This window comes from Amblyomma maculatum, chromosome 4 (genome assembly GCF_055883805.1).
Source record: "Amblyomma maculatum isolate TAMU_Amacu chromosome 4, ASM5588380v1, whole genome shotgun sequence".
NCBI lineage: Eukaryota > Metazoa > Arthropoda > Arachnida > Ixodida > Ixodidae > Amblyomma > Amblyomma maculatum.
Genome location: NC_139347.1, coordinates 44,410,260 through 44,437,788, shown reverse-complemented (window position 1 = coordinate 44,437,788; position 27,529 = coordinate 44,410,260). Strand labels below are relative to the sequence as shown.

At 44.5% G+C, this 27,529-nt stretch overlaps 1 protein-coding gene across 1 annotated transcript in view; it reads left to right on the top strand.

The window, feature by feature from the left end:
* The window catches only part of LOC146190881 (myosin light chain kinase, smooth muscle-like), a 42,441-nt gene extending 15,728 nt beyond the window's left edge, over positions 1 to 26,713 (top strand). Inside the window, exons 4-11 of the mRNA XM_084601261.1 lie at positions 3,505 to 3,711; positions 8,423 to 8,564; positions 13,068 to 13,267; positions 15,992 to 16,144; positions 18,651 to 18,696; positions 21,670 to 21,744; positions 23,801 to 23,880; positions 26,626 to 26,713. Of these exons, the coding sequence (XP_084457387.1) occupies positions 3,505 to 3,711; positions 8,423 to 8,564; positions 13,068 to 13,267; positions 15,992 to 16,144; positions 18,651 to 18,696; positions 21,670 to 21,744; positions 23,801 to 23,866 (889 nt within the window). The 3' untranslated portion in view covers positions 23,867 to 23,880; positions 26,626 to 26,713. The remainder of the gene's footprint in view (positions 1 to 3,504; positions 3,712 to 8,422; positions 8,565 to 13,067; positions 13,268 to 15,991; positions 16,145 to 18,650; positions 18,697 to 21,669; positions 21,745 to 23,800; positions 23,881 to 26,625) is intronic.
* Positions 26,714 to 27,529: the final 816 nt, after the last annotated feature.

The following is a 27,529-nucleotide window of genomic DNA, read 5'->3' as shown; positions in this document are numbered from 1 at the left end:
AATTTAAAGGGCCCCTGCATTGCTTCTTGCGGGATATTTTATGCAAGAAATTCATAGAAATGGTCCTTCTGAATATTAGAGTAAATTTGAGAGCTTTGTATGGCGCCTATAATTTACAAATAATTTTTGAAAATGGCTCCTGGCGACAGCTCACAACCGTTTTGATCGACATTTCCCCGCGCGATTGCTAATATCGGTGCTAATGAAGGTGGCCTAAATTTGTTTTCTGAAGGACAGACCCGTTTGGCTACTGTCGGTTTCAATACTGCTTCTCGTCCGCCTCCGAGGTCAAACAGACGCCCCTCCCCAAGCACCGCGTAATAACCGACGAATGTATCCGAACACTCCGACAGGAGCCTACTGAGTGTCGCCGCGGGAACGCGAAGTCATCGCTCCACAAGTAGATAAGGGGTTAATGACGTTGTCTTAAAACCATCGAGGGGTCCCTGGGCTTCATCTGTGGTTCTCGTTAAGAAGAAAGACGGGAGTTTAAGATTTTGTGTCGACTACCGTAATTTTAATCAAGTCACAAAAAAAAAAAAAATGTCTACCCGTTGTCAGGCTCTGGTGACTCGTTGAACCGGCTACACCACGCTGGCTACTTTTCATCGCTTGATCTAAAGAGCGGTTATTGGCAGATCGAAGTCGATGAACGAGTTGGCGAGAAGACAGCGTTTGTCACTACAGATGGACTTTGTGAATTCAAATTTTTACCATTCGGATATGGCTCCACTCCAACTACATACATTTCAGCGAATGATAGGTAGTTTTATGTGATCTTGTGTCTAGTCTACCTGGACGACGTTAATGTGTTTTCGCCAACGTTCGAAGAACACCTCCAACATCTTTCCACTGTACTAAGAGACGGGCTATAAGATCTGCCTGTGTCACGTTAAAACCTGAAAAGTGTCACTTTGGTTACGAAGAGCTCCTGTTCTTGGGGTACATCCTCAGCTGTCGAGGCGGTCATCCTGATCCCGCGAAAACTGCAACCGTCGCTGCAACTGGACAGCCCGTCGTTTTCCGGTCATGTGCGCATATTACCGCAGATTCACTGAAAACTTTTCACTCGTCTCACCCGAAATGATGTCACCACCTGGACAGAAGAAGAACAAAATGCATTCGACGAGTTACAGCACCGCTTGCAAAAAACACATGTGCTTGCCCACTTCGATGCTTGTGCCGAGACTCTGGTCCACACAAATGCCATCAACTTCGAGCCTCTGCTCTGCTGTATACTCATCCAGTGGCAGGACGGCACCTAGTGAGTCACGGCATACGACAGCCTAACTTTGTCCCGTACTTAACCCAATTATTCTTCTACCGAAAACGAATCTCTCGGTTGCATGGGCGGTGATGAAATTTCGACCTTATCTTTATGGCTGGCACTTTCGGGTCGTGAGCTCCTACTCTCTCTACTGGTTAACAAAATTGCGAGATCCCTCCGCACGTCTTGCACGATGGAGTTTACAGTTGCAGGTGCTCGACATGACCGTCATTTGTAAGTCTGGGCGCCAGCACAACGATGTCTACTGCTTGTCCCGTTCACCTGTCGAGGCTGCGCGTGAAGATGAAGAACCAGACTTTTCCCTTATCACAACTATCGATGCGCTCACTGCTTCACAGCAGGAACGTGACGAATCAGCTTTCGCACAACTCATCGATTTTCAGGAAGTGCGTACTACGGAGGTACCCCGTCCATTCGCCAGAGCGCAGTCATCATTCTGTATGTGAAACAGTATGTTATACAAGGTCAACTTCGCTCCAACAGGAAGAAATTATTTCCTCGTCGTGCCAGAGTCCCTCCGCGAAGAAATCTTGCAAGCATGTCATGACGAGCCCACCATTGGTCACCTTGGGTGTGCTTGATCTCTGGCTCGGATCAAGAAGTGTTATGTCTGGTCAAAGCTTGCGGCTGCAGTACGACAATACGCGCGGACGTGCCACAATATCCACCGATGGAAAATACCGCCTGTGACACCAGTCAGTTTATTGTATTCTGTAGAAATGCACTGACACCCATTTGAGTAAGTTGGCATGGTTCTTTTGGGCCCTTTTCCTACTTCCTCTTCGGTAAACAGGGGGATAATCGTCGCTAAGAATTATCTGGCGCGTTATGCTGAGACAAAGGCCCTCCAGCGCGGCACGGCAATCGAGTCAGCAAAATGTTTCGTCGAGCGCGTCGTCCTGAGGCACGGCGCCCCGACAGTTATAACGGATCGAGGCACCGTTTTCACTGCCAAGCTGCTGAGAATCTATCATACAGCTTAGCGGCACTACCATCGATCGTAAATAAACCGCCTACAGTCCACAGGCGAATGGTTTGACCGAACGTCTCAACAAAGCTCTCGCCGACATGATGTCTATGTACGTCGACGTTAAACATCGGTTCGGCCTGCTAATTGGAATTTGTAATAGTTATTTGTATCTTTTGTTGCTATGACTGATAGAGAGCAGCGCTGATGTATTGAGTATGTCCGTGCTTTATTTGCACGTCAGCAGTATATGGTTGCGCTGCCTCCAAACATTTGAGAGGTTATTCACGTACACATATCTACGTAAACGTACGTATGTCCGAAATGTATTCATATATCTTTAACTACTATCTTTTAACACGAGGCAGTTTATCGCGAGCCCCGTACGGATTGGTTGGCGGGTTGTGTGACGTCATAAAGGCAGGGACGGCAAAAGCTTTATGGTAGCTAGGATGGTTATTGATCCAGGGATTCTTGGATCCCGAATGAGACACGTTGCCGAGAGGCGCACAGACACTTTTTTTGCGTCTTGATTAAAATGGGGCTGTGTTTTGACGTCACGTGATTTTTCATAGAATGCGGTGGGTTACTGCTGTGTGCTAGTGAGCATATGTGAGATATGGGGCACAAACTGATATATTCGATTTTTAGCGGGTATCAAAGTGAATGTGTGCCGAACAGATATTGATGTTTGAGGATCGCCAGACGGGAGCCATTAATGCTTTCGCATCACGCTCTTAAAGGCAGAGCTTAAGAGGTTTTCAAATTTTTATCTCTATTGAGCGGGCAGATTTTGTCAACTGCTGCGCAAATATAATTTCATTATGTTCTTTTTTTTTTACGGAGGTGGGGGGGGGGGGGGGCACAACTGTGAGAAAATATATAATCTACAGTGTCTGCTACTCGGTCTTGGTGTTTAGATGGTATTATTTTTAACCATGTTTTTGCCTTTTGCGCTTCTAGACACTACGTGACGATAACAGTCTACTTGTAAAATGGATTGTACACATATTAACTCAGATAATGATGTTTTGCGCTACATAAGTAATAGACTGAATTTAATTTGGTTTGCATAGATAATTCAGGCTAAAATATTTATTAAATTCTTAGAAAGAGCTATTGACGTCTGAAAAAGTAAAATCTTTTCGTCAGAGGAGTTGAGTACCAGCGAGCACTACGCGTTTGTTAGCTCCTGGGAATAAAGCTGGGTGTGCCATCCAACTCATCGGCTGCATCTTTGTGCTTTCAGGGGCAAGTTCGGCACGGTGTACCGGTGCGAGGAGAAGAAGTCGGGACGCATTTTCGCGGCCAAATTCATCCTAACCCAGAGAGCCGAGGATCGCGCAGATGTCGAGCGCGAGGTGGAGATAATGCGCTCTCTGCAGCACCCGCGCCTCCTGCAGTTGTACGACGCCTTCGACGACTCCAAAAAGCAGATGATCCTCATCCTGGAGATGTAAGTTGTAGGAGTAGTTGCTTCGGCGACGGGATTGAAAAGCGCCCTCTTTCCCACAGATGGCCGGAAGCGCGTATTGCTCGTAATTCTTTACCCGAAGTTGAGCCATTCATGTGTCAGATAAGAAATGGCAATTGCCATGTAGAAGAGAGTTTGGGGGGAAGCACAGTCCTCGTTCACGAAGAAGCCCACAAATAAAGGCTTCACAATTGTTCTGTACTGTCCGCTTCTCGACGTCACATGCGTGACTCGGCCGCAGATCCTCGTCGTCGAGTAAGCATATGCGAACTGAAGCCGCCGCTATGGAATATTGCGACATGTGCCGCAGATCTAGGAGGCCGGATGGAGAGCTACGTTATCACTTTGTCACATTCTAGTGTTACAGATGCCCTTGATGGCCCCATGAGCGTGCAAAGTTTTTAGGTGGAATCCTTAGGGTCATTCTGGAAGCTGCTTGTTTATTCTATCCAGTAGCCGGCTTACTGAGTGTTGATGATAGATGTGACCGCGTCATTCCTTACAAAGGCTGCTCCAGAACGTAAAACGCACGTGACGTCAAAGGGAGAAATTTTGTTGTCACAGGCTAGTGCCAGAAGCTGCGTGTTTGTAAAGAAAGGAGATCTAAATATAAAACAAAGTGGCACGTAGATTCGTGAGCAATGAGACGGCGAAATTTCAAAAGTGACACGGTGCTCTCTTAGGTCATTACTTTAGTAAGGCACGAATCAGTGGGCCACTTCGGTTGTTTATATGACAGGCAGAATAAGGGAACAGGTGCGCTATATATTGTGCAGAAACACAAAATTGACAGAGACGCGTCAAGTGCACCGAGACTTAGAGGGAGCCAGAGTCAAGATATATAGTGTTTCAAAAGAGGGAAATTCAGCCACGCTAGACGACTCGTTCATGGCCTGTCATGGCGAAACAAGCAGGCTAATGAGGACTGGAGACGTCGAGTGGAAAGACGAGCGACTTCACTTAAAAGCTTATACTCACTCGAAGCACCTTTGCTCTCTTTCCTTCTCCGTGACGAAAAACGAAGGCCTAGTATTATTTTGTTTTCCAAGTGTGCGCGTATTTGAGCTCATCGTTAGCGGGTCTAAAAATACCAGAATCTGACATCGGAGCTGGCTGCTCCCCAACCGTCTTGTGCAGTCCAGCCAATGATAGAGCCCCGAAATAATTAACTCTGCACAGCATCGTTAGGGAAGAAAAGAGGGGCGTCGTGGTGCCCGTATTTGACATCTAGGTGAACAACACCTCGCTTTGGCGCTAGTCCTTCCAGTACGAGCCACATTACGTGCCACTTCGGGATGTTAATTACATGTAGATATAGTCTATATAGCATGAATAGAAGTATATTGTAAAGGGAAAAGTGCCAGCAAAAAAAAGAAGTCATCAAACATTGACGGGTTCCACCTTTCTAGACAAGTCGTTGGGAACATGGGTCTAGAGTGTCTACAGCACCGATATCTTTAGCATACCCAACAAAACATGTAGATATTATGTATTCAAGGAAACACGAAAAAACGAACGAAATGGAATGGACCGGCCCCGCAAATTTTCTATAGGTGAGCGAGGCTCTCCGATACCTTAACACTGGCTAACAATGTTGGTTTTGCTTGGAGGAACACGCCTATTTCTGTGTGCGTTATGCTTTTCTCGCTGTTTTCTTTCTTGCGATTTGTATGCTCTTCTCCCTAGGGAAGTGAAACTGGTACTGCATCTTTCATTCTTGAAGACCAAATTTTGACCGTGTTGAGTTATTTGAGTGGTTTTCAGCTCATGAGCGATTACCTCTGCTACAATTGTGCAGGTAACTGCTTCATTGGATATAGCCACACTGAACTATAAGTTACCTGAATTTTGACAGATAGGTGGCCTAACACAGCTTTATCACCAGGCGCACAAACACCGGCAATTATTCACCGACTGCTATTGTCACGATTTCTTAATTAGATCAGTGTCTTGACCTGTCTTTTTTTTTTTTTTTTTTTTTTGAAAAAGGACGCGAGGCTTCCTTCTTATCGACCGGTTTTCCCGAGGGTAAACAATGTCTTCAAGTATACCGTGTGCCAGTCGTTCTTTCTTTTCTTTCTTGAGGGAACCGAGTAGGAGATTGATGTCCGCGTTGTAATCTGGACAGACCCATGAGGTAGCGACGTAGATCACCACGAACACCACACCATGTATACCGCGGTGACTCTACCAGATTAGTCTAGTGCTATACATGCATACATGTATACTAACAGTTTTAAGCGCACAGCTCCGACGTGTTTCGCAGGCGTTCTCCTTTCATTTCAGCTGTACACATACGCAGGCTGGCATGACACCGGACCTCGTCCGCTGGGAAGCGTTGAGAAGAAACGAGAGGAGGCTCATTTCACAGCAGAAGAAAGGCAGTCTAAGAACGCGCTGGAAACACAAAAAAGTAGTTAGGAGGATGAACAGAAAGCAGAACAAACGTATAAAGAGAGTGAAAGGGATGTCGAAAAGGAGGGCTCCGGTATGCGGGCGGGCTGCACGAAACTTGGCCTTGCTCTCTTGGGGTGAGACAAAGCTTCACTCTCCTCCGCCGGCACCACCTCTACAACCACCACAGCACGAGCGAGGAGCACCACAGCCGGCACTCCTCGGCCGGGGGCCCGCGAAGCATGTTGGCTGCGCACGCACGCGCGCCGGCGTGTATTTAAAGCCGGCTCTAACCTTCAAGGGCCGGCCGCTGGGGCGGATGCGGAGGGAAGCCCGGCGGCCTTTTGTTCGGCGCGACCTAGTGCCCGGGAGCGATGCCAAGGGGCCCGGAATAGCCGCGGCCCCTGTCAGCCGGCAGACTCTGGCCCGCGGTGACAGCAGCGCTCTCCAGAAGAGGGGGTGCGTGAGGGCCCGCGGATCCGCGTGCCCACGGTTCTGTTGACCGACTCCCCGGCTCTGCGGGAGCAGGCTGGCTGTCGCTTCATTCACGCGGCTAACCGCTGCTGCAGATTGTGGGCACGTGTCCGTGCCACCCCTGTCCCGGGGCTTGAGCTGTGGCGACGCAGCAAAATACGAGTTGTACCGTTATCTTCATGCAATGCGCAGAGCGTTCAGCCGCTTACACCTCGCGAGATTTGTCGTGTACTACATTTTCTGGGTCTGCCGCTGACCCGCGGCCACGGTGGCGGCTGTTGGTACTCCAGACACCGCCTCTGCGGAGGCCCGTCTGGTTTGTTTAGCTCTCTGACGATTCGTGTCACAGGCGCTGTGGTTCTGACCGACGAAGCAAAGCGTAGAGGAAGAGACGTAAAGAAAACGAGGTAGGCTTCGTGTTTGAAACACAGCGCAGCTGCGTATGCTATAATTTGGGCTCGAGAGGATTGGGGCCGCGCTGCTGTTTAACGTAAGTGGTGGTGGCTGCCGAGCGAGCGGACCGCGAGGCCCTTGCGGGCACCATTCTGCCGAGGCATTTACGTAACCGTTTTGTTTGTTGAAGGCTCGTCTCTTGTTGTCTGCCTCAGCTCATGGTGCGACTTTCTTTGAAAAAGAAAGAGGATGCCCGGGCATCTGGAGTCCCCCGCTGTGGGCGGTGGAAGCGTGGGCGCACCGAGCAGGTCGCCTCTCGAGTCCTGACGGGTGAAAATATAGTCAGCGTGGCAGGTCACTTTCTCCCGGGCGTAGGAAGCAGAGTAAATAAAGGAAGGAGGTTTAGAAAGATACTCCCTGCTAAGCTGTGGAATATTTTGGCTCGTACTCGGCACTGTGTGACGTCATCTGTGCTAGGGCGGGCTGACGTCTCACAGGCTAACGACGGAAGTCTCCGTAAAAGGGTGTCATTCTTACCACGCCCGCCGTTAGGAGTGAAGATTTCTGTCGTCACGTTTTATGCGCCTGATTGTGGACTTGTGAGCAATGTTAGGTTGCAACGGATGGCGGAACCAACTAACAAGTACAGCGCAAGAGAAGCCTTTTTTTTTTATATAAAATGGGGTCTTATTTCACCCTAAGACATGCTCGTTGGGCTTCCTTTTCTAGAAAATGCAGTGAAGGAGGAATATAATGAGCAGTTTCTGCGTAGACATATTGGAAGTGCAAATGACATACACCCGGGTGATTAAAGCGAGCATGTGTAATTACTACCTTGCGGAACGTTAATGTTGTTTAAACTGGAATGTGCTTTGAGCCGCAGTGAGAGGGTTCGAATGAAATAAAGCTAACGACCACGGTACTTCAAATTCTGACGACGCGTGACAGTTGTGCCGAGTTAATAGAACTCGTCCGATTTACGCAAGAAAAATAAACACATCTTGGAAGAGCGCCGTCGTGGCCAGCGCCAAGCAAACGCACGTTGCAGGATCGGTTCCTTTCGAGTTCCGTGCTTGCTTCATCTCCAAGACAACGTCAGTGGTGGCAAATTGACAGCTGCGTCTTTATCCTTCTGCATAGCGCGTCCGCAGCCAACCAGGAAGTTTTCGAAGGGGGAGCTTTAATTTAGTGTTGCCCTGGATTTAGCCTGACCTTGCGAGTGCACGCGCCAGCTAACACCTACGAAGCTTGAGTCGTTCGCTTCGACAGGCTGCAATGATGACACTGGGAGGGGCTATAAGTGCCTGCCGCGAGTTAACAGCATGAATGTCTATACATAGGAGCCGTAAAAAGAGACCTCTGACGTATTACTTTTACGCATTGCTTTGTTGTGTTTTTTTTTTCTCAATTTATTCGTTTTATTTTTCACCAGGATCGAAGGCGGCGAGCTCTTTGAGAGGGTGATTGATGACGACTTCGTGCTCACGGAAAAAGCCTGCGCCATTTTTGTGAGACAAATATGCGAGGGTGTTGACTACATGCACTCCAAAAACATTCTACATCTGGATATGAAGGTGAGCCAAAAATGCTTTTCCGCGTGCCCTCTACTTTTACCAAACTGTTTCTTGTAATTACAGACGCGCAGTTAAAAGGTGCTCCTTCGGATATGGCGAGAGCACATCTCGGTCAAAAATCGTTGTCATAGAATTGCATGGATTTGAGTTTTGTCATGCCAACTCCTTTCTAAATTCAGCGAATGGCGCCAAATTGAATGCCTGCTTATTTTTTACTCGAGTTTCCTGACATCTTTAGTTCAGCTATCTCATCTTAGTAATTGCTACCTGCACTTTAAGCTCAGCGTACACTGCCACACTGAGCAGAATGTGCTGTGTGCAACAAAGGTATCTCCGTAATTTATCCCCATTTCTGGAGAGGGCACCAGTGTACCAGTCGAAATGTTATCAAAACATTTCTAATTATTGAACAGAAGGGGGAGCAGACATGGGAACTTGCCTGCACGAGCCTGTCTGCGCGTACAGACAGGTGCTTCGATAATCGGTCAGTGACCAAATATTACAGAAACATTTTGCTTTAGTAGCACGGCTTGTGCCGTTGATCCTGATTCTGGAAGTGTTCAGATATAGATGCAAGCTACAATGGCTGGGTGTGCATCGTTATAGTCAATTGTTCTACCAAGGCAGACTATGAAAGATCTGATCTCACTGCGAGTTTATTCTTGAGGGCTTCATTCATACAGCGAGTGCGGGCAATATTTCCTGAGTAGGAGGTCGCGTAACGACAGAACGAGTATGAGGGTGAAAAAGAAACGGCAGTTGGAGAAATCGATAATTTGAGTCACGTGCTACTGTGCCCTATGCGGCTTGATATATTAGGTGCGATTTGTTTACCATATTTTTGATCTTAACTTGTTGACGGAAGCACTAGCAAAGGGTACAACCTGCATTCTTCAACGAGGTTTCCATTATCAGCAGGGAGACCACGGTACGTTGGCTTCCTCAGCTCAAGTTGGCAAACAGCCAGTGAGACGACAAGCTCAGTGGGAGGCTATCCACGGCTTCTTCTTGTATGCTTTGAACATAGTGAATGTGGTCCTCTTTCTTGATTGTAATTGAACGCCATTTCGCACGCTTTGCTATGAAGACAGGATTGCAGGCAAAAGGGCTGTCATTTCATTGACAGTCTTCACAGACACCTCACCGCAGAACTCCATGAGAAAAATTATGCTTACTCTTATCAATAATTTTAGTTAGCTGCGCAGTCTAAATCTACGTGCCAAAGAAAATATTAAATACGCTTGAATGGCTCTTTGGTGTGTAAACCCGTTGCTCCCCTCACATCGACAGAAATCGCTTGCGCGTTTGAAGTCCGAGACGCGCGCAAGGACAACTCGTGGCATGCCATCTGTGCTTTTGCCAACATTCCCTCGCCGGCGCACACACACAAAAAAATGCAAAGTAGAGCTCTATGTGGCCGTAAAGCAAGCTCCGACGCCTTCACGACACCTCGATTTTTGAGAACGTGCCAGATAAACATCACTGGCTCCAGCAGCATAACACAGCGAGCATAGGCTGCTATGCTTTAACCTAACTATTTGTATAAGCGTAGCAAGCCGGATTTTTTATTTAAATTAATTCTTGATAACGGCGAAAAGAAAAAAAAAAGAAAAAAGCACGGATCATAAGACCCTGATGTTTATAGTGTTTCTTCCCGTGTTACGCCCTATTTTCAAGAATACACTGCACAGTCGGATTTCTCGTGCAATACTATCGCGATGAGGTGTATGAGAGAGCTGCAGTGCCCGTAGTGGCAACTTTTAAAAATGCTTTCAACCTAAATGTTTTTAACTGCTGCTGTGACGTGCACCTGTGACAGCCGAAAGTAGAAAACAGTTGTTTAACTTAGCTTGAATCAAATATAAATGTTACTGATCTCCAAGTCAGGATAGCACTCTTGTGTATAGGAGAAAATGAAATTGCCTGTAGGGCATTAGAAAGTTGCGAATAAAGCTGTGGCTCCCTTGAATTACGCATGAGGCGTATAATGTCTTTCTAAAGCAAGTGTTCGGACAAGCTGGCCCATTACTTAAAAGGTATGATTGTTTGCGAGTCCTTGTGCAGTTTGCCGTTCGGTTTGTGCAAATTTCCTGTGAAATGTCCAGGTTATGGAACAGCTGAGGTATTAGTTATATTTAGCAGTACGCCCAATGGTGACCCTGACTCATCTGAAGCATCTCTGCAGCTTTATTTGAGGCGCAGATGTTCTGAAGTACTGATCTGTATAGCTCGCATGTTTCCAAAAGCTTCCATTGCTTTCTGCGGCAAGAATTTCACTTTGGTACGCGCACCTGGAATGTTAGAAGGCTTGTGCCTAGGCTAGAAACAAGTATAATTACAGATTAAGAGCCAGCAGCGTTAAAATTACTCTCTCGAGACACCTCCAATGATATTTTCTCGCAGGTTCGGTGGTTGTTTTGAGCTTGAAATACATTTTTGTTCGTTTTCTCTGCATATGCATATGTTCGGCTATATATATATATAGCCGAACATTCTGCGAAACTTTCTGCCTCACTAGTATCCAAGAAAAAAAAAAAAGCTTTATCGGAACAAAGAATCAGGCTGTATTCAAACTGGTTATTAGAAAGTTTTACGTTTCCTTTTTCATTCTTTTTCACTTTTCTGCCCCTTTTCATCGAGTTTAGTGGGATGTTAGAGTCGAGCCTGTGCAGGTTTTTACGTGCGTCGCAAAGTTATTACGTCGTCAAGCTTTTCTGAGCTCTCTAATCTTTCAGTGGAAGGCGGCCTATGATCGAGCGCTTCATCTTCGTTGACAATGCAGCGGCTTCTCACGTAACGCTGTGCGCTGACTAATGGCATGGGTCCTTAATCGCGGTGCTTTGTTTCTTGCCGCCGCGCAATAGCAGCCGCGGGAGCAGCAGCAACATTAACAGCCAGCGGTCATCAATCATCTGCAGCGGCTACTGACAACCTCCCGTTCCGGGGGCTCCGTGCATCGTTGCTTTCCGAGCTCCGTTTCCAAAAATAAGGCGCCGAGAGTCGAGACATAAAATAAGGGTTGAATAAAAAGAGTAACAATAAATAAAAACATTACGAGTTTATTGCTATGTCGTGGGCGGGTTTGCAACCCGGCTCACGGACGGGACGAGCAGGCACCGACATTGAAAAGTGGACGAGAATCATTCGTGAGTCACGTTGCAGTAATGATACTGCACACAGAGAAATATTTGCAGTTAGGTGAATATAGAAACGGAAAGACGGAAATAAGTTTAAAAAATTGCGACATCTGGACCTTTGGATGGAAGCGCTACCATATTTAGCATGATACGCACCTACCGGTCTTATATGTTCATGACGAAAACATTTCTGCTTATCTCTTGTTTATTTGAGTTGTGTTACAACATTTGAGCATGATTACATATTACTTTATTAAGTCATACTGAACACACTGTATCCTTTGAACAGAGTAATAAGCGTATAGCTCACGTGCATGTAAAGTAGAAAATTGCTTAAAATTCCGGAATATAGAATTCCGGAATATAAAATTCCGGTATATAGAAAATCGCGCTACGCGCTATTTTTTGTATTCCGTAGCGGTGTTTTATTATTTTCTTGATAGACGTTTCTGAGCGGTGACCAGTCGGTGGCTTGTAATTTCCTAGTTATGGAGAAACTGAGCTATTAGTTATTCACCGTGTTGTCTTGCTTGAACGTTTTCGTTAGTTTGACGCGAAACAAGCTAAAGAAAGCGTTATAAAAAAGTCCCTAGAGCACAAGTTGTTGGAAGAGAGGCTGAAGAAATGATGCACCAATTTGTGAAATTTTTCCACCCGCTTAATAAAGTCTACCGATACAGATACTCTGGAGGTAGCTCATTTTATACCACAACAGAAACGTTGCGCAAAGAACACAATATAATTGATAAATTATATATACTTCTGATGTTACTCGCATGCAACTGCCATATATCTTGCGACATAAGACAACGAAATTGTGTTCACGCATTTGTGGCAGCGGCTAGCGATGTACGGGGTGCTTGTAGCAAGGGTATAATTTGAATCTATTAAACGAAGTTAAGTCGGATGTCACAATATCATGCAAGTATTCAATGCAAACCTGTGTGACATTACCTTTACACAGGGCTGTTTAGATTTTCCCTAGATGCGCACTCGGTACATTTTAGACATCCTTAATAGCACACACGATTTCTTAGTCAGTCCTGTTACATTGTAAGAGATGCAGGAACCGGTCCCGACTGCTCTTTGCCTACGCGTTCGGCCCTGCAACTCGTAACAAAATAGATTTTTAAACAGAAGTGGCGTCTTGGACCGAGCGGAGCTTTCACTGCGTCGCTTCCCCGTTATATGTAACGCATATGCCGGGCTGCTCATCTTCTGTTCACCGAGCGGAACACATTGCATGCACGCCTAATTACCACCCACGTATATTTGGCTAAAGGGAGCCTTTGGCCCGCGCCCAGTGAAGGCGCAGTAGCTTGGGCGGAAAACAAGGGCTACCAGGCTTATCTTGTTGTCTTCGCAGCCCGAGAACGTGCTGTGCACCACGCGCACGGGAAACCGCATCAAGCTGATCGACTTTGGCCTGGCGCGCTTCTACGAGCCGGACAAGAAGCTGCAGGTGCTGTTCGGCACTCCCGAGTTCGTGGCTCCCGAGGTGGTCAATTTTGACAAGGTCGGCTACCAGACCGACATGTGGAGCGTTGGTGTCATCTGCTATGTGTTGTGAGTGTGCATACAATTGTCTCCTAGACAAGTGGTAACACAAGCACATGTACACACGTAACAGAAAAACTTGAGCTGACAGAAATGTCCCATGCAGTCAGACATCGCGGTATTAATATGTGCAAATGGAAGGAACTTGGCGTGGCCAGCTTGGCATTTATAAAACATGTTTTCTGTGCTCTACGTCATGGAGTTTATATAAAGAGGCGGTGACGTCATGTTGCTAAAGCTTAAAACAGGTACAGACGTTTTTATCGAACGAATTAAGGAGGAACTGGCAAGGCATACTTACACTTGTGCTTATATATTTAAAAAAAAGCCGAAAACACCATCCATGTCAGCAAGCAAAATATGGTTTGGTACAGTTGCACACACCAAAAGCAGTAAAAGTGTCCTGAAGCCTCAGTTTCTAGATATTCATTTCTCAGGAGGGAAAGCGAAAACTTGACGACAGTATAGGATATGGGCCTCTTAGTTCAGTTATGTGTCACTCTATAGTAGAAGTGTACACGAGTTTGGGATTATGAATCCTTTTGTGTGTTTACTGGGCTACAGACAGAAAAAAATAGCAGTAGCATTATCATCCAGATCAAGGCAACTCTTCCCGTTAAAATTGTGGCTAGTAAACCAGGTTCCCGCTTATCTCCGCCCTATAGCCGATTGTGTCTTACTAATAGTGCGCGAATTAAATTCAGGATGCCTTTTATTTTCTTCTTTTGCAGATAATCGTTCATTAACAATTAAACTGATCGTGGAGGTTAAATTCGTCCGTATTGTTTTGAGTCCATCTTCCTTCAGCCCTTGGTCGTCTCTCCAGGGTTGCTGCCTGTTCTTCGCCAGGGTTCACAGACGACGCTTCTTCCCTGACGCGCGGGCTCGGTGTGCATCGTGTGGTGGCGGCTTGTTAATAACTCTTTCAATGTTTATTTTGTTTTGTGTTCATTATCAACCAGTGTCAGATTTAGAGTGCAGTGGACTGTATAATGTCTTGCCGGGTTTTGGATAACAAAGTGTGCATGCGTGTTAAGAATGAATGGCTGCGTAAGGAATACACTGACTAGCAAAACAAATCGATACGAAACTGCAGTGTCAGAGATGTTTTCCAGAAGAGTATGTGTGAAGTTGGCACATTCTCTGCTTGTCTTCCTTGAAGCAGATTTGCCTTCTATGCAAGCAGATGTTACCAACTTCTCACTCAAAGACAATTTTTTTCCTTCAAGCCGGAAAACTTCCCTTAATCATTACGGCATCGAGGTTGCAAGCTGCATGAAGTTACTACGCGAATTTTGTTGCGACTCATTCACCAACCTTTGTCGCAATGTGCAGGTAACATTGCTGAATGAGGTCTGTTCATACGCATGAAACAGCGACTCAAGCCCATTACCGCACATTCACATCTGTCTCACGGTGTCAGCTTATATTTAAAAAAAAAGATCTGGAAAGATGCTTGCGCACCTTTTCAGCTAAAGATACGCAGAAGCATTACTTCTAGTTGCCACAAATAAAAAACTACGAAATGCCGATAAAAAGTGACGTCGTAGCACCTCTACAGATTGATTAGATTTGTGAACAAACACTATTCCACATTTTCTCAATTTCTCGGTTAAGCTTTCGTAACAAGGGAGCCAGCAGCCACTTACACAAAGGAAAACACAGGGGACCTTTTTTTTTTTTTCGCGCTGATCAGTGTGGAGTAATAAAAAAATCGTGGAGATAATCAATTAGAAAGTAGAAGAAAAGCAACCACATGTCACTGGTGAGATCCGAACCCATGACATCCGCTTTTAAGAGACATGATGCAGGGTAAATCGCAATTGTACTAACTGTGCAGGGCTCAGGAACTGTCTTTTATTTGAGCCTTGTGCATATGCAAATATTTCAGAAGTGATTGGAAAAGAAGGAGCTTGCGTCATGACATGAAAATACTGCGTTTGTATAAACTACTGTAACAATTAAAACCTTGCTTCATGTAAAGGTTCTTGTCTCTGGTCACTCATTGAACGGATTCTGGACTCCAATTCTAAATGCCAAACTCATTGATTTGCATTTAGGTACCGTGCTATTCGATCTACAAGTTCATCTCTGTCCACAAAATGCTCGATAGCTGTAGCAGGGCCAGTAAATTGTATTATGTACAACGTTTAGACCAATGTGATTTTCATCGCGAGGTTTGTTCTGAATTGGCAGAGTGGGACTACATTTAAAATGGGAGCACAGTTAGCAAGAGAACATTTAACATAGCTCTTGGCGATTTTGGTTAGTAGAATTTAGAGGATTATTTCCTAATACACTACTAGTCTATTGGTTAGTTTAAGGGGTTTAACGCCCCAAAACGGGGTCAGGCTACGGGAGACACCCTAGTGGCCGGCTGTGGAAATTTAAACCTCCTGGTGTTGCTTAACGTGCACTGACATCGCACAGCACACTGGTGCCTCACGTTTTGCCTCCATCGAAAAGCGGCCCCTGCGGCCGGATTCGAACCCGCATCCTCAGATACGGCTATCGAGCGCTCTAACCACCGCGACACCGCGGCGGGTAATTAAGTCAGCGTATTTAGCCAGATTGCAAATAACAGATAAATATGGGTTAGGTGGTGAATGCTTGGGCGCATTTCAGCAGTGAACAACGCAGCAACCATTTATTGCGGCTGAAAAGGGGAGAAAAATGCTTTGTTTAAATACATGGTGGATACATTGTCACCATCTGCTTTTTGTTGCATCGCAGGCTCTCCGGGCTCTCACCTTTCATGGGAAACAGTGAACTTGAAACAATGGCGAACGTGACAAGAGCGGAGTACGATTTCGACGATGAAAGCTTTGACGCTATCTCGGAAGAAGCAAAGGATTTCATCGCCAAGCTGCTGCTAAAAGACAAAGAGTAAGTATACATCAAGATTCTCTTTGTTCCATAAAATAAATTAGTATTATTTTAAAACTGAAGAAGCACTTATCAAACTGAAGGAAGATACTAGAACATATACCGCATCAGTGACGATGAGCAGTAAAAATGCGTTTCTCATAATTTGTAAACGACATGCGAAGCACTGGCTTGCAATGTAAATGCTGTTGTTTTTTATCCTCAACATATTGTCACGGGTTCTTTCAACGACCCGAGACGGCAGTTTAGAAGGGCAGGGTCAAATGACAGGGCTGGGGCGTTGAGGCGCAGGCGGCAGAAAACGGAAGCTGGAAGCAAGCAAAATGATGATGTCCTCAGTGAAAATGGCACATACCCACGGCGGACCCCTCCGCGGACTCCGCGCGATCCTCCTCTTCTTCACTTTTATCGCCGCAGCAGGAACAATTGCTATAATGGTTGAGAATAGAATGAGTCAGTTTTTCCGAACACTCGTCGTTGCAGCCTTCCACTGAGCGTGCGAAATTCTGTTGAACCTAACCCGTCTGTGATGATCGAGCTTACGTCTTTAAAACTGCTGCACTCAAGCCTTACGAAGTTATGTACGTAGGGATGTAGCGAGGCAGTTTCAGAGCCAGTGCCTTTCGTCTCGTGAATTGTTAAATGGCAAGGAGATTTGAATAATTGTTACAGATAAATTCCAGAATAACCGCCAGACTATATTTAATTGTTGATACTGGTATATTTGTTTGTAGACATTTAAATGTTCAGCAGCTTTGGACTAACTTTGTTTCATATATGCTGCAAGAAGGAACTGGAACAATACAGTTCCAATTCCTGCTGGATCTGCATTTGAACTCAAGCGACAGCTCCGGCTGCGACTTCTAAGTGTATTTCAGACTGACCACTTGCACAAAATAAGACCGCCAATATGCGTAGGTTGCTAATTGTCCAAAGCAACGTAAATGAAAATAGGCATTTCTTGAATAGATACTGACTTATCCCCATTAAAACTTCCTGCTGGGCGAGATGGTAGCTCATCTTGATGTAGGGTTTTTTTAGCGCAAACAAAGACAAGGACAGGAAAGGCGAGACGTACACACACACTGATCCCCCACCGGAGTGGCGCAGTGCTACGGCGCTCGACAATTGTTCCCAAGTATGCGGGATCGAATCCCGACCTCGGCAGCTGCTTTTCGATGGAGGCGAAAAGCAAGGCGCCCGTGTGCTGTGCGATGTCAGTGCACGTTAAAGAACCCCAGGTGGTCGAAATTTCCGGAGTCCTCCACTACGGCGTCTCTCATAGCCTGAGTAGCTTTGGGACGTTAAACCCCATAAACCAAGCCAAATCTAATTTGCCACGTCACATATATTTTAAAATCAGGGCAAGAAATTATAATCTGTGTTTCCCGAGGTTGATGTTTTGGCTTTCAACTACGTGTAAGAGTTATGAGGGAAACTAAAGTGTTGGTGGCAGAAGAAGCGGAACTCGTGTTTGAATCCCACAGAGCTCAGCTTCCCAAACTGTAAACTGGCTGAATATTAGATATTTAACGGGTGTGGGACAATAACTATGCATAGTCAGAGCTACAAAACTTTTATTAACGGGAACAATGTTGTACAAATCAGGTTAACACATTTTAAAATGAATATTTAAGTTACTTTAATTTCAGTACTTATGAATCCATTAAATGTAATGCTTTGAAGAATGCACTGTGAAGCTCTGGTTATGAAATATTCGGATATAGAATGTGTTCCAAGCGCTTTGCGATGATGGAACAAATTTCCTATGGGGGAAGTCCTTCTTGAAATTTTTTTGTATCGAATGTCGTAGAACTTAATGTACCACCCCGAAATATCCGGGACTCACTGTAACAAATCTGCATTTCTTACTGAGGCGCAAATGCTTGCAAATTGAGGGCATTGCAATTAGCATTCAGCCAGTTTGAAAATGGAGGCGTACTTTTTCCAGGAGCGAAAAATGCACAACGCAAAGTGTAGTTATGACTGGTTTGATTGTCCTTCCCCTTTGTAGCATTAGTTTCTTTTTATTTTGCTACAGAGGTCTGTGCGAAGTAATATACACATAACTATGCCTTAAATTGTTCTTACGAGAAGCGCATATCCGCAATTCTCGTTACCTGATTTATTCCTAGTTTTTTTCTGTTTCTTGCTACACAGCCATAACAAGTTTTACTTTGTCTCAGGTCGCATTACTTCATATATTTGAAGACGCCCTTAGAACATTTGAATTCTTAGAGTTCAAATACATCAGCAAGAAACTTAAGACAACCTTTTCCGCAATTTTCTGTAAAACATTTGGAGTTATCAGTTCTCGTGTAATTGTTTTTCGCCCTCATTTTGTATTTACACTGGATCGTTTGCGTAGTAGTCACTGTTTAACGTCACACCTTCCGCCGGTTCCTGTGCTAAGTTTTTTGACCGTTTGTGTATGGAAAGTTTTACAATAAACTCGGTGACCTTAAAAATTCTCACTATTCTTGCTCCTTTCCCCATCTCTTCGCAGGGACCGTATGACAGCCGCCCAGTGCATGAACCATCCTTGGCTTCGGGTAGGTGTTACAACTCCTACGCCTATACAGGAAATTGAGGCGCCAGACTTTCAGGTTGGTCACTTGCCGCAGTGCTTTGGCACCGCGGTAGCTGTCCCCAAATGCACGACCACCTGGCCCGCCACATCCCGTGGTTCCGTGTTGTTCGTTGGCCGCCTTCCCTGGTGCAGACCTGCGGCCCGCCCCGCACCTTTTCCGTCCAGACCTGTCGACTCTTCTCCGAGAAGCCCCTCTCAAACTGCGTTTGGAACGAACAATTCGAACATAGAAGGGAACGCTCATTGAAGCGGTTTGCTAAAACTGCCGAGACAGGGACTATAGTCCTCCTTTGACCGGAGTACGAAAGATTATGTTGGATCTTTTCAGGAGAATGAATAATCATCGCCGTTGGTTGCTGAAACGAGGGTAGTGAAGTAATTACAGTAAGAAGCTCGAATTTCAATAAAAGTTCGCTACAAACGCGGTGAGGGGAGTAGAACTGTGTTAGTCCATTATTCCTCTGTGACCAATATTCTGTCTTTCAATTCTGTATACCTGTTGTGCTCATTTTCATGTGTCCGTTATGAAATTAAACGTTTTTTTTTCGCCGCGCTAATATTGTAAAAAGATATCTCTGAGTTGAACTGACGGAAGCAATTATATGAAGCAGCAGGTGTACTTTGAGTTGCTTGCCTGCCTTCATGTTGCCTCAACTTCTAACTCCTTAACATTAACACATTCGTAATAACAATGTTCTTGGTCACTGGCCTTAATATAGTGTACTAACATAGGAAAACAAACAGGACATGCGAAACGTACATTTTCTTTTTGTAACAAGCACGCAGCCTGCTGCATATCAAAGGGCATCTAACTGACAATTCAAAGCTTCGACCAAATGTTTTAGGTGACAATTGATACACGGACTAAGATCCTATTTGCAGTCTTTGTAGAAGTAAAACCACACTTGTGGTTTTACGGTCACTGATGCTGTTGAAGATATTAAAAGTTTGACATGCAAAAGGAGAGAATAAAGCCGTCGGACACTAAAGATAAAGTAAAGAGGCAATGATGCGCGGCTGTAAGGTAAAGAGACAGTAACTTTTAAGGGATGTGTCAGTGGTACCATCGGCATGCGCGAGGTCAAGCAACGTATTACGTAATGCCTTTTGACGAAGGTAGCAGGTGCCCTGAGATAAGGTTGAACCTACTTGGAATTTCTCCTGCACTGTGCACAAGAATGCGAAAAACAGCAAAAATATTGCTCAGAATCGCTTCGATATGATCGCTCGTGTGTAAATAACGAAATACATGCAAGAACACGAGGGGAAAGTCCCATTACATATTGGTTGGTTTGTGGGGTTGGGACGTTAGACCCCACAAACCAACAGCATGTAAAGAAACTTGCCCCTCGTGTTCTTCGATTCAGTGACTTTGTTGGAGCCTTTTAACGAGTGCTACCGAGCTCAGCTCTCCTTTTTTTTTGCTGGAAGCAAATTTGGGGACTGGGCGTTCTCTTCCCTCATAGTGCCTAAGACCTATCTAATCAAGCAAGTGTAGCAGCCCCTTTCGCATTGCAAGTGACACTGCGTTAGTCACCTTCTGTAAGTGTCCGCATGAAAGTTATCTTGAAGCTGTCTGCGGAAAATACGAGGTAGCTAAGGGAGCTCAGTAAACTGGACATGTGTGAAACTGTACTCGGCCGTTTCACTATACATGCGTCAAATAAGAAGGTTTCATTTTAGGGCTGCTGTGGTTCTAGGTTTGGGCTTTACTTTAAATTGACGTCTTTTAGAGACTTTAATTGCCCCGACAGGTCAGCGTCTAGGATCATCGAAAGTTGAACTGTCACTTGAGGTTGCCATATCTCATAGGATGCGAAACGAAATATTACCTGTGTACTAGGATTTCGATAAATTTATATTAAAGTCAACACGGGGCATGTTTAACGTAGGATGTACTTCAATTCACCTGTTCAAGAATGAACTGTGCACATGATTTCGTTGCTTTGATTTGGTTTGGTTTGTGGGGTTTAACGTCCCAAAGCAACTCAGGCTATGACAGACGCCGTAGCGGAGGACTCTGGAAATTTCGACCACCTGGGGTTCTTTAACGTGCACTGACTACTTTTCTCACTTACACCGGGCCTAAGACTGCACATGCAAAACGGCGAGTTCTTTTTTTCCATTGGCTGTTTTTAACCATGAATCACGCAGTATTTGCATTACATTTAAGATGTATATCGTGCGTCTTTACGCGGGGTGCCAAAGTAATCTTGAAGAAATGACAGCATGCCCCTGCCACTGTTCAGCGTCTTAGCTGTTTGCAACCACTGCGGCTGCTGCCATCGACCACGCGTGACTTACGTAAGAAGCAGCCGTTCAGAGGGGCGAGAAAGAGGTATTAAATCATGGTCTTCTCTAGTGCTTTTCTTAAGGGCGTGGAAAATATCTGTCAGCGCAGCAAAATCTTTTCTCCACAATGCCTATGTTGACTTTCAGCTTTTGCAGTGCCATTTATAGTTTGATTTTCAGAGAGTAATGGAATGACTCTTAGCCAGGAACATTTCAGTTCGCAATTACGAACGCATATGACCGTTCAGTCGCGATATATGCGAAGTTACTTCCAGTAGCAGTACACCTTATGCTCTCATAGAGCCGTAAGGATGGGGTTGCATTCTGACGCTTGGTTCATGTTGCATAGCACTGATAATATGCGGCGTAGAAGCTTCGGTTTGCTTTCCAGAAAACAGCTTGCCGATGGTACCAATGTGTGAAGTACTAGCTGCTTTCTTACAACCTGCTGATAAACTGCAAGTGTGTATAACAGTAATAGATTATTGTTGATGTAAAGTTTCAGAGAAAAACTTCGTCTAGGTGAAGTGTTGCGGCACGTGTAACAGCTATCATAACACAGGCGGTTACTACTGCAGCTTTTCTATTTCCTGTACATACATGCTGCCATAATTAACGTCTCGACTTGTTTTTCCCACAACAGAAAGACAAGAAGAGAGATGAAACACAACTGGACAAGAAGAAGCTGAAGCGGTTCGTCATCAGGAGGCGGTGGCAGGTACGAACTCTCTTGCCCTCAGTTTAAGTAGCCCGATATTGTTATCATTTGGCGCCACCATCCTTGGGCACAGTCACAGGTCTGTTTTTATCGCCATGCTAAATTTTTCACTGGAAACAAATCGTTTGCCTTACTAAATATTTAAACATCACTTGTTCTATAATTGCAGTGTCAATCTCCCGTGTGTGTTACCACTTTTCATTTTATATTTCACTATTTCCCGTTTTGTTTCCTTTCTTCTACCCCTCAAATCACTTTTCTTTTTATGCAAGTATACTTCAAAAATTTTCTTTTCAACCCAATTCTTGGCCGATCACCCTCTGTGGGTATGTGCCATAAGTTATTTGGTCAACAACAACAACAACAACAACAACAACAACAACAACAACAACTCTCTTGCATCAGTAACAGGCCAGAGTCTCTACCACCGGCCGACGTCTCCACCTTTTCTTTCACAAAATCACTCTCTCCATCTCTCTTCTTTTGCATCAGTGCTTCTCGTGTTGCACAGATTCACTTGCAGAGATTTGCACAAAGACTAAGTGCCAACTTTCGCAGCACGTGACGCTCTTATGTGACTACTCCTATGCTATGAGAGTAAATAGTTTTCTCGAGAAAGGTAACGGTAACATTGGAAGAGTGTAATGCCTCTCGCATTATGTCGAGGCGGACAAATAGCATTTTAGCTGAAACATACCGTGGCCCAAGATTGAGGTCATTATACAGAAGTAGGCTATCGAAGAATGATTGGGCATAGAGGGCCTGCTGACAAAAGCAGAAAAATATTATTTGTGTCACTATAAAGGTAAAGCTTTCACGTTATTTGAAACATGCGTTTGTTAGTTATATCTCAATAGCTGAAATCTCATCGGTGACATTGTATGGCCATGCTGAGGCCTTCTTGTGCCTCAAAAATGGGAACATTTTAGTGTTTAGGGCGGATTACGCGAGATAAATTATTATTGCTCTGAATTAGCTAGGAATATGACAGATTACGATTTATTACGGTGATTAAGGTAGATTGATGTAGATTACATTTGATCTTGGTCGACAAGCGTGGATCAGGGCCTTAAAGTTACGCTTGCTTAAGGCTGGTTTCGTTGGTGTAGGGTGGAAAAATTTGCATTAAAACGACTTAGTGGTGATTACATTTGGTGACAGTGCATTAGGGTGGAATAAAAAAGAAATTAAGTAAGATTTGGGCGATTTATTAGAATTGAGGGTGAATGACTTTCTTAATTATAACGCGTTAATAGCCTCAAGTTCGCCCTAGTTACTTTAGTGGAGCAATTTAAGAGATTGGTAATCAAACCAGCAGAGACTACGTGTAAATGAACGAGAAACCGCAAGTTTAGCCGCCGAGGGGGAGCAATTAACGCTATCACGTCATACCATTATGAGCGGAGGTGAACTGTTCTCTCAATTTTTGAGCTCTCGCCCGGCGGTTTTGTTTAGATGGAGAAGAAACGCAAGTTCCCCGTGTGTTGAACGGTGTCAGGGTGTCAGTGCACGTTAATGCACTCTAGGTAGTATGAATTGCCGTAATTTTTCACTGCGCCGTCCCTCATAGGCGACGTCGCTTAAGATGTTCAGCCCCTTATACCACAAAACGTTTTAAGCCTGTAATTGTATGAAGGAGACAACCCCTGAAATAGAGAAGCCAAATTGGGAAATGTCGCTTTGGGGCTGTGCTCGTAGGGTGAAAATGATGTGATGGGCACAGACATAGACCGCATAAGCAGATGTTACCAATGACCCCACGAGGTCATCTTTAGCCGTACTCTATTAAAGATAACTCAGAACTCTTCAGATCACGCTTTCACGGTTTTTCAGTCGCTAATGCCGACGAAGTAGTTGAGCTAGATGACAATACTTCTAGGACGATCTTGTTCTGTCTAGCTCGATTTGCGTGACGAACGAAACGTTAAACTACTGTTCCAGTGCGGCCGGAAAGAAAAAAAAAAACATCGTTTATATAGCCACTGTAAACAAAAATCCTCGGCAGTGATTCATACCACCTTCTTATGCCTAATTTTGTTTTGCTATATTTTTTCAGAAAATGGTGAACGCATTTTTGGCTCTCAGGCGCATGGGAGCCACCATCTCGCCATCTACGCCTTGAATGCTTAAAAAAAAGTAAGTTCCACGATTATATCGCAGGAAACTTTCCGCACGTAAGAATTAGTCACCAGTGAGTGAACATACAGGAATAGAGCCTGAATCTTGCTGCTGCTTTGATTTCGTGCAGCTTGCAATGTCCATGTGGTGTTTCTTCTTTTCTTTTTGTTCCATTACGCGAACATGCTTCAATTTCGTAACACATTGTCGCGTACACATTCACAGTCTGTCTTTGGAACATAGGATTATATCGTAACCATGTAAAGAGTAGTTGATCGAGAGCATAAAGATAATACTGGACCAATGCATTCGTCATGATGATTATAGGAACGGAAAGAGAACATACAGGAGAAACGTATTCTGATTATGGTTCCGTCTTCTCGGTATTTATTTTACATTTGATTTCGTGGCATTTATGGGTGTCATTGACTCGGTATTTTCCGGCATCTAATTTCAATGTTGCTGATGAATCCATGGTTACTGGGACTGGTGCTGTAAGGCGACTCTACATAATAGTCGCAGGATATATAACGCAGCTGAAAATATTTAGCTCATACCAAACGTTGTACGCTGGAATTAACACACGCACTAATGAAAACAACCACTGATAGGCTACTATTTCAGGAAGAGGAAGTAATACCTGCCCTTAATGAAAACAAATTGACATGTACAGCTTTTGCCAAGCATAACCAGGCTGCAGGGTCGGCCTCTGCGATTTATAAATGATCACTCCTGTCATCCCTGAAGCTCTAAGTCTCAGTGATGTTCAGATGGGCACTTTTCCTCACTTCATGAACTTTCGGTCTTCTGAGAAGCCTTACTAGTTCAGTATTTTCTATAAAGTTTCCATAAAGAAACATGTGGCCTCGTTACTTTTTTAAAGTGCGATATACTGTCTGTTAGTCATCAGGCACACATTATGCTGTCAGATCTGTCTATACAGTATGCTGTCAGCACACTCCTTGCGCCTCAGAAAACGCAGGACAGAAAAGCACGTTCCACGCTTGCTCTTGATGCGTGAATGGCAAGAATACCAAGGAAAGCTTTCAACAATACTGGTTATGTGAGCTGTGGGCCCTCTAGAGGCTGACTAGGCTAAATTTCGGCAATGAATTTTTACACAGTGACGCTTTAACAATTACCCTTTCAAAGATGATAACGCATGACAGGTGAATATAATTCGATGATCTTTTTCTGCTGTCATAATTTCACGCTTCTTGGCTGGGCTCAAACTGACCGGGATTTTCCTGTTCAAAACGACGTCACAGCTCATCGTGTACATGCCGGTCTGCGCATCAAACGCTTGCCGTTTAGGAAGGACTAGTAAGTTTGACTCAATTCAGTATACGTGGCAGACAGTCACCTTCACTGTTTCCGTAAATTTTATATCTGCGAAAAGTAGCTGAACTTTCTCAGCCATGTAAAGATTCTTCGCAGAAAGTGCAGAAAGTGTAGTCATGCCCCGGGATTAGTATGTTCGGTCGGCATCATTTTGATATTTTCAACTTTACGTGTGCCGCTCAGAAGCTGTTTGATTCCTTTCCAGTAACTAAGAACAGTTAGTACTTCAAAAAAGTACCAGCGTGTGAGAATCATAAATTAGTATGGGCAGAAAAAAACAAGAAAAATCACGTTGTTCTGCCGGCCCCGCTTAGAGAAAAACGACCTACAGTGATAAGTTACCGAATTGGCAATCCCAGATACGTGCTGTCGATGTGAAATTCGCCGCGTACCTCACTGAATATATTTTAGCACTGGTGGTACATGAGTGACGAACTCCTGTACAGCATAGAAACATAGCGCCTTTTTAGACTCAATCGAAACAACGCTCAAAACAAGTCAAATGTCTCTCTGGTGCACCGTAGAAAATCAGGACATGGCTGGCATAGTTAGCGAGTCATTTATTGCGTATACGAAGCGACGCCGAAAGCTATCGCTGATATATTGCTAAGAGATTGGCTACATTTTGTGAGCGCCTCTTGAAGCACTAGTAGAACGCTGGTAGTACTGGCAAATAAAAGAGAAGTAGTCAGAACAACAAACGTTGTTTCGATAGAACGAAATGACACCAATCACTGTTTAGTGTGGTTGTCTTCCGGGTGAGCGAGAAAAAAAGCAAATTAAGTGACTTTTTTTTTTTCACGTGAAGATGGAGTCATTTTTTTTTTTCAACGACAGCTCAAATTCGTTTCACTGACTCAACAAGTTTTGCTTCATCATTCAGGCATTATATGAATATACTGAAAGAACAGAACCTTAATTATGAACGCTCACTTAACCAAGATGTTTATGTAAGAAATCTGTGCTCCGTGCTAATTATACAAAAACGACACCTAATGTTTTCCTGAGGAGATTCGGCTGTAGTCCAGTATGAACGTAAGTTAGCTATACAGAGGTTGAATGAAACATGTCTACTCTCAACTCGCAGGCTATTTAAGGAAATGTTCCAGACAGTGGCATAGAGCATTAACGAAGTCTTTCTGGTGAGGTCTTCGTTTCTACTATCCACCGTTTTGTGCCCTGGGAACGTATTCACCGTGCCAGCATATGAGCGAGGCTGCCAGTGTTTGTCTGCTGCCAGCTACAACTTGCTTGGAACGTTGAGTAAAAAGAACTTTACGCTGGTACTGGGTACAGATACCAGTTCCTTTCGATTTTCGACCTTTTTATACTGTAAGCTGAAGAGCATATATTAATAACAAAGGCTTTCTCAAATATGAAAAGTTCTTGCAGCGCACGTTGCTCCTGTCTTTTCTTTTGCAGAACCTCTGATCTTCCAAGACCCACCTGTGTTCCCCGTGTCTTTCATCCCAACTGATCTTTAACGAGAGGAGACTAACGTCATTTTTCATCGATCCATATGTGTTTTTAACTGCGAATTATCTCAACGTTTTGTTAATATCACAGGATATCACACACGTGTATGTCTATCTCACTATTCTTAAGCAGCTGCATCTTAGTTTGAATACACGAAATGCGTCATAAAGCGCAAAGTAATAAATCATGCTTAACTAAGGTCAATACTTCATTGAAAAAAAGAATAACGAACGCGGTAAGTGTAAACATTTGTACACAACACTCTCTCGCACGAAAGACAAAAGTACATGTTGGCGTTTGTAACTTCTCATATTTAACGGGGTCTGGTGTTTTGAATAAATGTATTAAAATTACCCATAACTGACATGGAAAAACAAAAGGACAGAAATATTTCTTTTCTGGGACTATGCACTGAGGTCCCTTTCTGCTGGGTGCCAGATTTATAGAGATATCGGTGCATTTTTCGACATGGTCGGGCACGAAAACTAGCAAAATATTTATTACGCCAGATGAATAGAGACTTCTGTGGCAATGGGCTACGAAAAAGAAAGCTAAATCATTTACCTTTACACAGTGTTTGTACTCCCCGCCCTCGCATAACTCTATAGACCCTGTTACAAGCGATACCCTATTAGAAGTATGTTTTAAAACTCCCCCAAAAATCAACCTTACCTCTTTGATTACACCCAAACAACATGTAGCATGGAGTCCCGGTCCCCTCTGCCGTGCCACACAGATGAAGTATTCAGCGTCCTGTTCCTGTTTCTACGGGGGAACCTCTAAGCTACGACGTCCCATGCAGAGCTACTGCTCCCCATTCCTTTATCTCTGTACAGTGTTGGCGTGGACT